The 14,686-nt window shown below is 42.3% G+C and overlaps 1 protein-coding gene across 1 annotated transcript in view; it reads right to left on the minus strand.

The window, feature by feature from the left end:
* Positions 1–14,686, minus strand: part of SCARF1 (scavenger receptor class F member 1) — a 50,089-nt gene that overhangs the window by 17,893 nt on the left and 17,510 nt on the right. Inside the window, exons 3-6 of the mRNA XM_040423545.1 lie at positions 13,478–13,579; positions 10,907–11,432; positions 8,018–8,236; positions 1,138–1,266 (exon numbers count right to left, since the gene is read on the minus strand). Of these exons, the coding sequence (XP_040279479.1) occupies positions 1,138–1,266; positions 8,018–8,236; positions 10,907–11,432; positions 13,478–13,579 (976 nt within the window). The remainder of the gene's footprint in view (positions 1–1,137; positions 1,267–8,017; positions 8,237–10,906; positions 11,433–13,477; positions 13,580–14,686) is intronic.

Consider the following 14,686-nt stretch of genomic DNA (forward strand, 5'->3'; position numbering starts at 1 on the left):
CCACATTGTGTCACACAGGGGCCAGATACAAGTAATCAGTACTCACAAAGTGCTCACATAGATCTAAACAGTCCCCAGCCAGAGAGTACGACATTTTCCCACGTAGAGTCCTACATTGCTTACATAATGACATAGTGTGCTCACCAGGGACAGACTGGGAACTCAAAGTGGGCCCTTGAAAAAAAAAAAAAAGTGGCTCTATGTTGTAGATGGGTCCAAACTGACAGAGGGTGAATCAACAAAAGTAGGGAGGGAAGGGATGCAAATGAGCTCTTAACAAGCACAGGCCTCTCACCCAGTTAAGCCAGTACTCTCTGCTCTGCACTGATAAGGGGCAAACTCCCCGAAATAGCTGTCTGCAGATGAGGTGCTGGCTTATTTAATATCCAAGTCATGTCTCAAGGCTTATTTTAAGAGCTGAACATTGACTTATAGGATAGCTGCCTTATATCTGGTGGCATTAGAGACAGAGCTTGTTAAGAGCTCATTTGCATCCCTTCCCTCCCAGAATTCCAGAGGAGCATGTATGGCCTATAAGTCTCCTCACACTGATTAAGGTGCTCTCTCCCTAAGGAGAGTTAGTTCCCCCTCAACAAAAGTAGGCACAGCCAACAGAAGTAGATTGGGCCCGCAATACCATAATGCAGAACAAAATACTGCCCCAGCAGAACCAAATAACAAAGTACAACACAAATTACGTCTGCTCGAGCCACAGTACTCAACTGTATCACCGTCCTGAGGATGGCAATATCATTGAATTCAGGAGGGCACCTCCGGCCGCATGCCTGATGCCAATGCTGAGAGGATCAGATCTTTATGTACCTGGCTGGCTGCCATGAGGAAGGCTTAGGCGGCCCCCTGGCTATTGGTCCACTGGGACATTTTCCTGTAGGGTTTATGGCCAGTCAGTCCCTGGTGCTCACATATCAATATTATTGACATATCATATTAATAAGGCCTTGTACTGGTGGTGGATCCGCCAAAGTTATGTAGAGACTCCGGTCTCTACATAACTTCAGCAGATCCACCCCCACTTCGAAATCTATGACAGCTCGCTTGCTGGTATAGATTTGGACAACTTTCGGGCCCTGAAGGGGTGGATTGCCTACCTTTTGCATATTTCTATGAATGGCATACCTTGGTTTCCAGTATCCAGAGTCACAGACACACTCCCCTGTTACTGGATCACAATTCCCATGGATGCAGAGTGGGCACAAGTTGTTGCATCTGCTCCCATAACTTCCAGCAGGACAAAAAAACTCACACCTTTGGAGATAAGTACAACAATGAACTAATATTAGGCTAAGAAAACAGATTTCAGGTCTTCCAGATATTAATTGACTGGTTGTACATAACAGCAAATTGCATTTTTTGTAGACTCCTTGAGATTTCTAATGCTACATGCAAATGACAGCGAAGAAAAAAAAAAATATCATAAAAAATGGACACACTGTCAGTTTTTCATGACCACCCATTTTCTGGCCGTCTGGCCGTTTTTAATGGCTATTATAAATTGATGAATTTCTTTTCATGCTTTTTTTTTAAATTAAAATCCCAACCCCTGCAGTGCTCTTAGTATACATAATGTCCCTCATAATGGCCCCCAGCAGTAATAATGCATCCCCATAGTGGCCCCCATTTGTAATAATGTCCCTTACAGTACGCCAGCAGTAATAATGTCCCTCATAGTGGCCCCCAATGTCGCGCAGAATGGTCCTCAGCTGTAATGCTTGTTTTTAGCAAAAAAATAAATAAATAATCGCTCACCTCATCTACTTGCACACGCAAAGGCAGTCAGTCCTCTCTTGATTATGAAGGATCAGCGCTAAGCATAATGATGTTACTGCGCACTCCCAGCATGATTGCGTGTTGATATCAGGTCCTTCGGTAGGTCCTTAACAATCAAGAGAGGAACAACTGCCTCTGCTAGGTTTTTTTTATTCCTAAAAGGCCATATTGCACTAGTGTACCCATTTTTAATGGCCGTTAGATGGGTGCACTCATGTCTAAGTGGCCGTTAAAAATGGTCCCATTGATTTCAATTGGGTCCATTCTGGCCATTAATACATAGGATGTCTTTTTTTGACGCCCGCTATGCACTGACTGCTAAAAATATGGCCATGTGAATGGCCCCATAGATTCTGAAAACGGCCACCACACACACATTTTCCATGTCATGTGCATTTAGCCTAAATTAGAATGCTATATGGACATGATCTCCCAAAATCCACTCCACGCCTGCAGTGTTTTCTTCATTTTTTTAGATCATTGATGGGGTGAATGTCTGATTTCCAGTAGAAAAATTAGGAAATGTAAATTCAACACTTTTATTGCATTTAATCAGCCATACCCAGGGTATACATACTGTAATATATAGCAGTAGCGTTTTTACTTTTTTTATTTTTATAAATGTACACAAATTCTTGAAATATATTAGTTCTGCTGTTTTCCACAGCTGATTTTTCAGCTTAGTTGTGTATACTGGGACAGAATCAGCACAGCTTGTTCAGCTGACAGCTAAATCTTCCACATCTACCATAAGCATGCTTGGTTTGGCTTAGTGTGTTTGTTTTTTCAGTGAGACTAGAGTAGCAATTTATCTCCCATGGGAACAAAGGATCTGCATGTGTTGTTGGGAAGAGTTTTAAAACCCCATACACAATAGTAGCCTTTTCCTTTAGGCCAGGTGTGCACAGGTGTGCCTGGGGACCTGGGGACCTCAATGACCCACAATGCTATTCTGTGCAGCCTCAGTATATCTGGTCACAGACATGCTTGTCTGTTTATGGTAGTGCAAACAAAGGAATCCAAGAAAACAAGTCCAGCACCGGAGGTTTGTAGGTAAGCTGAAGTTTTTGTATTCTGTGTCTGCTCACATGTATTTTCCGGGTCAGAAAGAAGGCATGTGTAATGTGGGGCAGGGACAGGTAAGTTCTAATGCAGTGTGTGGCCATGGAGAGGTGGCCTTGCATAAACTACGAAGGAGAGAGAAGCTTGTATGCATGGTGTCTTCCTTTTATGAAGTGCCAATGGGGCAGAAGTGGACCACTTTTCTCCCAAAAATTGGAACTTTTAGAGATGGAACGGCCATCTTTCAGACATTTACAGCCTATACTTTTGATATGCTATAAATGTCCTAGAATACCTGTCAAAATTTAGTTATGGCTCTTGGTAATGGTACAGTCTGACAATGTGGCCCTCAGACTGGAAAATACTGTGCAACCCTGCTTTAAAGTGGTTGTCTCACTTCAGCAAATGTCATTTATCATGTAGATAAAGTTAATACAAGGCACTGTATTGTCCATATTGCCTCTTCTGCTGGCTTCATTTATTTTTCCATCACATTATACACTGCTCGTTTCCAGGGGTTATGACCTCCGCTGCAGCGCAGATACGAAGTGGCTGAGATGGGATCTGCTGTGCATGCGTGCTGTGCCCTCTCACGGTCCCGACCACCAGAGAGGCCGACACGTTTTCCTATAGTGTGCAAGCACGACCACTGCTTCTGGGTTACAGGGTGGTCATAAACATGGAAATGAGCAGTGTATAATGTGATGGAAAAATGAATCCATTCAGCAAAGGAAGCAATATGGACAATCACAGTACATTATTAAGTGCCTGGTATTAACTTTCTCTACATGATAAAGGCTATTTGCTGAAGTGAGACAACCCCTTTAAGCTGAGTCTGCAAAATGTCAGCAACAATCCCATATTTGTGGTCATCACTTTATACTACAGTGTATACCGGGAATTAAGAAAATGAAAATACGCAAATATTACTTTATTATAAATATATTCCTAAATACCTTTCATTAGTTATAATGGCTCATTTTGTCTACAGAGCAATAATTAGGAGAAACAAAATGGCCACCATCCTATTAGCACACATAAAACCTGTCCTAATCACACAGGAGGACAAGTTACTTCACAACACTGAGGTAAAAAGCTGCCTCATCCTCCTCTCTTACTTGCAAAATAACTGTGGAGCCCCAGTTATGCGTCTTCAACACAGAGAAAAGCAGATATCCTTCAAAGGAAGGAAAACCAAGCAAAGGGGTGTCTCCATTACAGAGATCACCAGATCCATCATATTACGTGGCCCCTATGTCAAAATCCTGCTCTTTTACAAGCTTTAAGGATATGATGGAGAAGACCTAAGCCAGTTATCCATCCACAGACAGCTGTTTCAGGATGTTGCCCCTCATCAGTGTGGAGTAGGATTCTGGATAACCAGGAGCAATGCCTTGGAGACTACTCAAACAAAACAATAGCTGATCTTAGGGAGACCAACTAAAGAAAACACAGTGGAGCCTCATTTAAGAGTCTTAACACAGCAATCCAAAGTGCAAAGCTCCCTGGGAAATAGTAATATGCAAAATAACTGTGGAGCCCCAGTTATGGGTCTTCAACACAGAGAAAGCCAGATATCCTTCAAAGGAAGGAAACCAAGCAAAGGGGTGTCTCCATTACAGAGATCACCAGATCCACCATATTAAGTGGGCCCTATGTCAAAATCCTGCTCTTTTACAAGCTTTTAGGATGTGACGGGGAAGACCTGAGCCTGTTATCTATCCACAGACAGCTGTTTCGGGGTGTTGCCCCTCATCAGTGTGGAGTAGGATTCTGGATAAACAAGAGCAATGCCTTGGAGACTACTCAAACAAAACAATAGCTGATCTTAGGTAGACCAGCTAAAGAAAACACTGTGGAGCCTCATTTAAGAGTCTCAACACAGCAATCCAAAATGCAAAGCTCCCTGGGATTATGAGCCTGAATACAGTTTAATATGATATTCAGCTGAATCTTTGTGAGAATGGAGTTCATGAGGAGACATGAAGTACAGAGAGGACAGACAGGACAGACTGTAGTAATGGAGACTGCATACAAGTGCTGCTGTTCATTAGCCACATCTGCTCATGAACTCAATTCCAATGCTCATGAACTCAATTCCAACAGAGATTCAGCTAAAGATCTTATCTGTATTCAGATCATAATCCCAGACAAGCTGAGAGGAGGATGAGGCAGCTCTTTATCTCAGTGTTGTGAAGTAACTTGTCCTGCTGTGTGATTAGGACAGGTTTTGTGTGTACTAATAGGACAGCGGCCATTTTGTTTCTCCTAATGATTGCTCCCCTGACAAAACAAGCCATTATAACTAATGTTAGGTATTTGGGAATATATTTATAATGAAGTAATATTTAAGTATTTTCATTTTCTTAATTCCCAGAGAACCCCTTTAATAAAACGTATACCCTATCCAGGGGGAAAGTATTTGATTGCTGGGGGTCCATCCCTTAGGATCCCAAACAATTGGAAGAATGATGGTCTACAAGTGCTTCTGAACTCCCCCATAAAAATGAAGCAGTGGTGCTCATATGTGTCCGCCACTCTTTTCACTATAGGACTGCAGAGTACAGTGCTCAAAGCAGTCCCTTAGAGGTGATTGCTGTTGGTCCCAAAAGTCAAATGCCCAGAGGTTACACACTTATCCCCTGTCCTGCGGATAGTGGCACAACCAATTTAAAGGTCATCAGCTTCCATATCCTATTCAATATATGAGAGGCTGGGAATACCTTTCTAGGTAAGTGCTGTATGACACCATGATACAGTGGGATGCGAAAGTTTGGGAAACCTTGTTAATCGTCATGATTTTCCTGTATAAATCGTTGGTTGTTATGATAGAAAATGTCAGTTAAATATATCATATAGGAGACACACACAGTGATATTTGAGAAGTGAAATGAAGTTTATTGGATTTACAGAAAGTGTGCTATAATTGTTTAAACAGAATTAGGCAGGTGCATAAATTTGGGCACCACAAAAAAGAAATGAAATCAATATTTAATAGATCCTACTTTTGCAGAAATTACAGCCTCTAAACGCTTCCTGTAGGTTCCAATGAGAGTCTGGATTCTGGTTGAAGGTATTTTGGACCATTCCTCTTTACAAAACATCTTTAGTTCATTCAGGTTTGATGGCTTCCGAGCATGGACAGCTCTCTTTAAGTCACACCACAGATTTTCAATTATATTCAGGTCTGGGGACTGAGATGGCCATTCCAGAACGTTGTACTTGTTCCTCTGCTTAAATGCCTTAGTGGATTTTGAGCAGTGTTTAGGGTCGTTGTTTTGTTGAAAGTTCCAGCCCCGGCGCAGCTTCAGCTTTGTCACTGATTCCTGGACATTGGTCTCCAGAATCTGCTGATATTGAGTGGAATCCATGGATCCCTTAACTTTGACAAGATTCCCAGTCCCTGCACTGGCCACACAGCCCCACAGCATGATGGAACCACCACCATATTTTACTGTAGGTAGCAGGTGTTTTTCTTGGAATGCTGTGTTCTTTTTCCTCCATGCATAACGCCCCTTGTTATGGCCAAATAACTCAATTTTAGTTTCATCAGTCCACAGCACCTTATTCCAAAATGAAGCTGGCTTGTCCCAATGTGCTTTAGCACACCTCAAGTGGAGAAAAGGCTTCCTCTGCATCACTCTCGCATAAAGCATCTCCTTGTGTAAAGTGCGCCGAATGGTTGAACGATGCACAGTGACTCCATCTGCAGCAAGATGATGTTGTAGGTCTTTGGTGCTGGTCTGTGGGTTGACTCTGACTGTTCTCACCATTCGTCGCTTCTGTCTATCCGAGATTTTTCTTGGTCTGCCACTTCGAGCCTTAACTTGAACTGAGCCTGTGGTCTTCCATTTCCTCAATATGTTCCTAACTGTGGAAACAGACAGCTGAAATCTCTGAGACAGCTTTCTGTATCCTTCCCCTAAACCATGATGGTGAACAATCTTTGTCTTCAGGTCATTTGAGAGTTGTTTTGAGACCCCCATGTTGCTACTCTTCAGAGAAAATTAAAAGAGGAGGGAAACTTACAACTGACCCCCTTAAATACTCTTTCTCATAATTGGATTCACCTGTGTATGTAGGTCAGGGGTCACTGAGCTTACCAAGCCAATTTGAGTTCCAATAATTAGTTCTAAAGGTTTTGGAATCAATAAAATGACAACAGTGCCCAAATTTATGCACCTGCCTAATTTTGTTTAAACAATTATAGCACACTTTCAGTAAATCCAATAAACTTCATTTCACTTCTCAAATACCATTGTGTGTGTCTCCTATGTGATATATTTGACTGACATTTTTTATCGTAACAACCAACGATTTATACAGGAAAATCATGACGATTAACAAGGTTGCCCAAACTTTCGCATCCCACTGTATGTCAACTTCTCTGTAAAAAAAAAAGTCAGTCTTTTTGTACCTTATTAATAATCAATTAATGACAATAATTGGTTCTCATTAGTTCTTATTTTACTCAAGATCTCTTGGGTGGCCTCTTTCACACGAGCGTGACGTATTAGGTCCGGATGCGTTGAGTGAAACTCGCACCATTTTGCAAGCAAGTTCAGTCAGTTTTGTCTGCGAATGCATTCAGTTTTTCCACGCGGGTGCAGTGCGTTTTGATGCTTTTTTCACGCTCGTGATAAAAAAACTAAAGTTTTACAAACAACATCTCTTAGCAACCATCAGTGAAAAACGTATTGCATCCGCACTTGCTTCCAGATGCAATGCATTTTTCACTGAAGCCCCATTCACTTCTATAGGGCCAGGGCTGCGTGAAAAACACAGAACATAGAACATGCTGCGTTTTTCATGCAACGCAGAACTGATGTGTGAAAAAAAACGCTCATGTACACAGACCTATTGAAATGAATGGGTGAGGATTCAGTGCGGGTGCTATGCAATCACGTCACGCATTGCACCCGCGCGGAAAACTCGCTCATGTGAAAGGGACCTAAGGGTACGGCCAAACGGTAAGGTTTTCTGATGCAGGTTTGGAAGCCAGAATCAGGAGAGGATCATAAAAGAAGATAAAGTATAAAGGACAGAAACAACTTCACTCTTTTGAATTTGCTGCTGGTTTTTGCTTCCAAAGCTGCATCAGGAAACCTGACCGTGTGGTCGTACCCTTAGTATATGCCATATTTTAGTATGCAGTGAACAAATGTACCTGGATCCTGTCTTCCCAGGATCGCAGTTTAAACAGGTCCCATTCTCTCGACTACATTCTTCTTCCCCAAGACATTTTGGACAATTCTGTGTACAGTTCTCTCCATAATATCCCTTTGAACAAGGCAAATCACAGCGTGCTCCCGTCCAGCCAGGCTCACAGGACACACAGGAGCCATTGAAAGGGGAACATGTTTGGCCCAGTTTGCACTTTCCACATCTGGTAAATTGAACATAATAAGAATAAAATGTAGCACATACTGTATTCGTGAATTTTACAGCAAATAATTTTAGGGTGACATATATGTAAAATGCAACAATGACAAACTATTATTTAGTCAACTGTATGTATTTCTTACGATCATAATATATACTGATTGTATTTTATTTTTGCAGTTGCAGACATTTTATACTTAGCCAATAAATAGAGCAGTGAGGGGTTGTGTCATTTCAGCAAATGGCATTTATACTGTAGATAAAGTTAATGCAAGGCGCTTACTAATGTATTGTGATTGTCCATATTGCTTCCTTTGCTGGTGAGATTTATTTTTCCATCACATAATACACTGCTTGTATCCAGGGGTTATGACCACCCTGTAATACAGCGGTGGTTGTGTCTGCACACTATAGGAAAAAGCACCAGCCTCTCTGGTGGCCGGGACCATGGGAGTATGCATAGGCACGCATGCGCAGCAGCTCCCATTCCAGCCACCTTGTATTTGCACTGCAGTGGTGGGTATAACCCCAGGTCATGAGCAGTGTATAATGCTATGGAAAAATGAATGTAGCCAGCAAAGGAGGCAATATGGACAATCCCAATACATTAGTAAGTGCCTTATATTAACTTTGTCTACATGATAAATGCCATTTGCGGAAGGGAGACAACCCCTTTAACCCCTTCCCAACATGTGACTTAATAGTACATCACATGTCTGGTGTTTTAAGATGGCACCATAACAACTGGATGCCTGCTTTTTGACACAGCAGACATCTGGGCCTAATGTCTGCGACCGGCGGTAATACCGATTACTGACTTCTAACCCCTCAGATGCCATGGTCAAACGTGATCACGGCATCAGGAGGCGTAAAAACCTGGAAGCACCGGCTGTGTGCTCACGGCATCATTCACTTGAATGGATCCGCAATACGGAAGATCTGGTGTGGAAAGGAGGCACGGAGCCCCACGGAAGCACCACGGAGTGCTTCCACAGGGTTTCTGTCTGTGCCTCCGCACCGCAAAAAAGAGCCCAAGTGTGTGTGCGGCAGATTCGTTTCTGAGAAAAAAAAACATCTCCAGGGCTAAAAGGGTTAAGGCCCTATTAGACCAAATGATTTTAGGGTCAATTATCAGGAACAAGCTTTCTCTTGGAATGTTCATTCCTGATGATTGCCCTGTATAATTGTGCCACTGCTCAGTAATATATACGAGCAAATGCTCATTTGTCGGTTAATTGGCATCTTTCATCAAGATGAAAGGTGCCCAATATCGGCAGCACATCTTCCTGTGTAATCAGGGATAATCAATAGAACCGAATGAGGGAGGGACAACTGTGATGGCAATCATTCCTCCCCATTCACTTTGCATTGGCTTGTGTAATATGCCGATACAAACCAGCGCCGATCGATGTGTTTATTGCCTATTGACGTTCGTCCTGTCTGAATATCAGTCAGGGTACTAGGACCCTTACTCAATTTTAGACTAGGTCAGTGGTGGCGAACCTATGGCACGGGTGCCAAAGGCGACACTCAGAGCCCTCTCTGTGGGCACCCGCACCTTGAAAAATGTCTATGGTGTACCAATATGCCTTAGACATTTCCTGCCATTCATCAGTGCAGGGCTCGCTATGAACCGCACAGGCAGCGCATTGAATGCAGGCAGACTATTATAGTTAAATAATAAAGTACATAGAAGATATACCATATTGGACTGTAGGATTCAGGTTAACTTGCCGTGATGGCACTTTACGATAAATAAGTGGGTTTTGGGTTGCTGTTTGGACACTCGGTCTCTAAAAGGTTCGCCATCACTGGACTAGGTGTTTGCTCAGCTAGTATATAATCCCACTGTTCACAGTATGCTGAACAAAAAACAAAGATAAAGGTTCTTATTAAAGGGGTTGTCCAGGATTAGAAAAATTGCTTTTTGTCCCCAAAACAGCGACACACCAGTCCATGGATTGTGTCTTGTATTGCTGCTGAGCTCCATTGAATTGGGCTGAGCTGCAATACCAAACACAACCTGTGGACCGGTGTTTTCAGTAAATAGCTGCCATAGTTTTTGAAAACTGGATACCCCTTTAAGTAATATTAATAAAACTTACTGTCTACTCTGTGTGCATAAATGACAAAAATTAATTAAAAGTCATAGAGGAAGTTTATAAAATTAATTGCGAACAGTTATTGTATGTATTTGCCATTAGAATCATTAAACACCTGTTTTAACACGGTCTGTCACCTACCGGGAGCTGTTAATAATGTATATTAATCCCTTCCTGCAGCGAACGAGTATAATATACTGCGGAGATCTCCAAGGAAGATGCTCCTGCTAATGAAGATGGGACTTTGTGCATTAAAATTGTCTGGCTGTATATTTGTGCCATTTCTGGTAGGGCTACAACATATGTAGATTGTAAGCTCTTGTGGGCAGAGTCTTCTCCCCCTCTGTACCAGTCTGTTAATAGTTTCATGTTTATTGTATTTGTATTTTTTATATTATGTATGTGTAACCCCCTCTTGATGTATAACGCCATGGAATTAATGGCACTTTAAAATGATTAATATTTTTATTATTATTATTAATAATAATATGCATGTTTTATGTTTAGTTGGATATTAGAGTCATCACGCTGCAGTGCGAGGAATATACGTTTCTAGCTGCACCTTAACCTACCTTTTTTCACATTTTGGTCCGTAATATCCAGCAGGACACGTATCTATGCATCTTTTTCCTTTGTATCCCATGTAACATTCACATTCCCCACTTTTGGAGTTGCATTTCCCATTCACACAGTCGCAGTGGTGTTCACATCCCGGTCCATACCAGCCTTCTCGACACATGCAGTTTCCTTTTGTTTGTAGGCAGGGAGATCCGTTGCAGTTACATTTGATGCTGCATCGATACCCCCACCATCCGCTGTAGCACATACACTGTCCATTGGTCTGGTTGCAGTGAGACGTGTCCGGGTTACACACGCATTGTTTATTGCAGTGCTGAGCCCACCAGCCTGGCTCACATTTACACGATCCAGTGAGTTGGTCGCAGTTCCCATGTGGGCCACAGTGACAGGGATTCTGACAAGCAGGCCCCCATCTCTTAGGGTAGCAGGTACATTTGCCGGTCACCCCATCACATTTTCCAAAGGGATGACATGAACACCTCTGCTTGCAATCTGAACCCCAGTACTGATCAGGGCATGCTACAAAATAAAGAGAAAAATGTTAATTCTATCTATCTATCTATCTATCTATCTATCTATCTATCTATCTATCTATCTATCTATCTCTGTCTATCTGTGCAGCTGTCTGTCTATCTTTGTCTGTCTGTCCATCTATCTCTGTCTGTCCAACTGTCCATCCATGTATCTCTGTCCAGTCGTCAGTCCATCTATCTCTGTCTGTCTAGTCATCCATCCATCTATCTCTATCTGTCTGTCCAGCCGGCTTTCACTCTGTCTGTCTGTCTATCCATCCTTTCTGTCCAGCTGTCTGTCTCTGTTTACCATGATTTCTTTCTCAGCTGTTGGGATATGATGCAGCCATCTGTCACCTCACCCTTCCTCTTTGGTTGTTTTGTGGCTATGTTGCCTGACAGATAAAAAACTAAGGCTATACTTCAGACGTGCCTCTGCTATATGTCTCACTGGCCCTCTGACCTGCCCATCTATCCCTAAACAAGCTCTTTTTTATTACAATCTTGCATTTGGTATACTGTGTCCACAGTCCACACTATGTAACTGGATACACAAAAGTAAGGCCTCATGCACACGGCCGTTGATCAGCCGTTCTATACATTGGGGACAGCAATTTGGTGTCCCCAATGCATGTGCAACATCCGTGCAGATACAGCAGACGGATCCAGACCCATTCAACTTGAAAGGGTCCGTCCACACCGCAAAAAAATAGTGCATGCAGTACTTTTTTGCGGTGCGGAGGCACAGACAGAAACCCTGTGGAAGCACTCTGTGGTGCTTCCGTGGGGCTCCGTGCCTCCTTTCCACACCAGATCTTCCGCATTGCGGATCCATTCAAGTGAATGGGTCCGCATCTGTGATGCCGTGAGCACACAGCCGGTGCCCGCATTTTGTTAGCGGGCCGCCATAGGGGCATGGCCGGGCAACAGCCGTGTGCATGAGGCCTAAAGCAGATATTTGCTTGCAAACTCATGTGTTGTCTTTTACTATCCTTGTGTGTACTTCTGTGAGGGTAAGAGGATGAATAATAGTAGTACTGTAGTGGCAGTACAAAATATCACAGCTTCATCAAATTCAAAATGGAGGACGCTGCAGTACCTAGCTAATAAAAGGGGTATAAAAAAGCATAATATTCATAGAATTTTTTTTAAATATTTGGCTGTTTTTCTTTTTCATTTTCAAAATTAAATACAAAATATTGTCCTTGTTTAAATTTCAACACAACTGATAAGGCCTTCTTTATGGATAGGTAATCAATTGTCAGTTTACTGCTGCTGTGAGAGGAAGATGTTATATGAAGAGTAATCGTCATGATAATAGTAGGTGTAGAATTGGGATAACAGTATGACAGCGCTATTATTCTTTTGATAGGCCTAGATAAAGTTGCTGACAAAAGAACTTTGGTTTATCAGTGTAATGTGTGACACTCTAATTGAGTCAACGAACCCCCCCTCCCCACATGCCGTGAATGGTCTCAATGGTCATAAAGAGGCTATTTGCTGTGCTAAAAGTCCAGACAGGAACATTGTACTGCTGGGGTGCAATATCTAATAGTATCCCACATGATCAGGTTTTTGCATGTAGTTTTAGAAGCCAAATCAGGAGTGGATCGTAAAAGGAGAGAAAGTAGAAAGGACAGATACGACTTCTCTTTTTTGAATTCACTCCTGATTTTGGCTTCCAAAACTGCATGGAGAAACCTGACTGTGTGGTCGTACCCAATGCTTTTTTCGAGGGGTGGCAAAACATAAACCTTTGGACTTTTTAAGGCTTCAACGATGCCCTTGTCTAAGAGTACCTTTAGATGCTGCAGAAAAAGTCTGCAATGTGAAATCCACACATTACTCCACATTTTAATGCAACCCCATAGCCGCCTGGGCAGCAGATTTACAGTCTGATGGGTGGAACCATGTGAAAAGCTGTGGACATTACCATAGCACATATTTAGGTCCGTGTGGAAGGGGATATTCAGGCTGTAGTGAAGATGGCTCTAGTAGATGTAAACCACCTCAGCAGTTATAAACTCCAGACGTCCAGGGAGCTGTACTTACGTGAATTGCAATCAGCACCAAAGAAACCTGGTTTACAACGACACACTCCTGGTCTTATGCAGATCTCATCTGTTTTGCAGGCATCGGCCCCCTCACAGATTGCTGGGGGGGGGGGAAGGAAAGACAAAGTTAAAAGCATAAAGGTGGACATTTACAATTCTTGAAAGCATAAAGGTGGACTGGCATTTACTATCCCCTCTACACCAGAAAACAGGCACTAAAAAGTTGCAGAATTTGGCACACGCAATTTTCCATCTTTTTGAGGGTTTTCCAGCCCTGCTCTCCAATTTTACAAAAAGTCATCAGGGAGTGGGTGGTAAGCGGCATGGCATAGCTGGATAAGCACATTTGTTCTAATCTGCGCCAGGAGACTGGTGTATAATTCCTTTTACCAGATCCATGATCTGATTATCAGGGATGAGCATTTGTATAAATGCTCTTTAAGTGTAAAAGGTGCCAGCGATCCCCCAATGAACTTGTTCATCAGGTGATCGGGTTGCTCTGCCAGCACAGAAAACGATCATTCCTGTGTAACCGAATATGATTTCATATGGGGACATGTGATCCCTGTATCAATCGCTTGTCTCGATACAGTGTAGGTGATTTCTGCATTAAATGAATCCCTTATCTCCACTGACGATCAGGCAATTATCAGGAACATCTGCCAATAATCTGCCTAATCATCGGTCTGTGTAAATGGACCTTATGTTTGTCTTCTAACAAGCTGTGTATTAATTACATCACCAGGGTAAGGCCTGTATTACACCAACAGATTATCTGACCGATTTTTTGGCCAATTATTGGTCAGATGCCCTATTACACACACAGATCTTTTGTTACACACACCAACTATTGGTCTGATTGGACAGATATTGGTCAGATAATCTGTTGGTGTAATACAGTCTTAAGTCTGGAAAGTAAATATTGGTTCCTTTAGGATGAGCACAAGTAGAGATCTTGTAAATTGTGAAGAATTCTTACAGAAAGTATATGGCAAATGGTGTACTTTGTATTGTATAAAGAATTTTCTTTATTTGCTCGAACATAACATCCCTTTAAGATGCACAAACAGTGAGGACTGCTCGTTTACCCCTTCATGACTAGCCTTTTTTGGGCTTTAACCACTTTCTGACACACATAATAATAGAAAGTGCAACTTCCCAGGATGTGAATAGATATACTCCAAGGGGACAATATTTATGAGTCCTA

The sequence above is a fragment of the Bufo bufo genome, chromosome 3 (genome assembly GCF_905171765.1).
Source record: "Bufo bufo chromosome 3, aBufBuf1.1, whole genome shotgun sequence".
NCBI classification, from domain to species: Eukaryota; Metazoa; Chordata; class Amphibia; order Anura; family Bufonidae; genus Bufo; species Bufo bufo.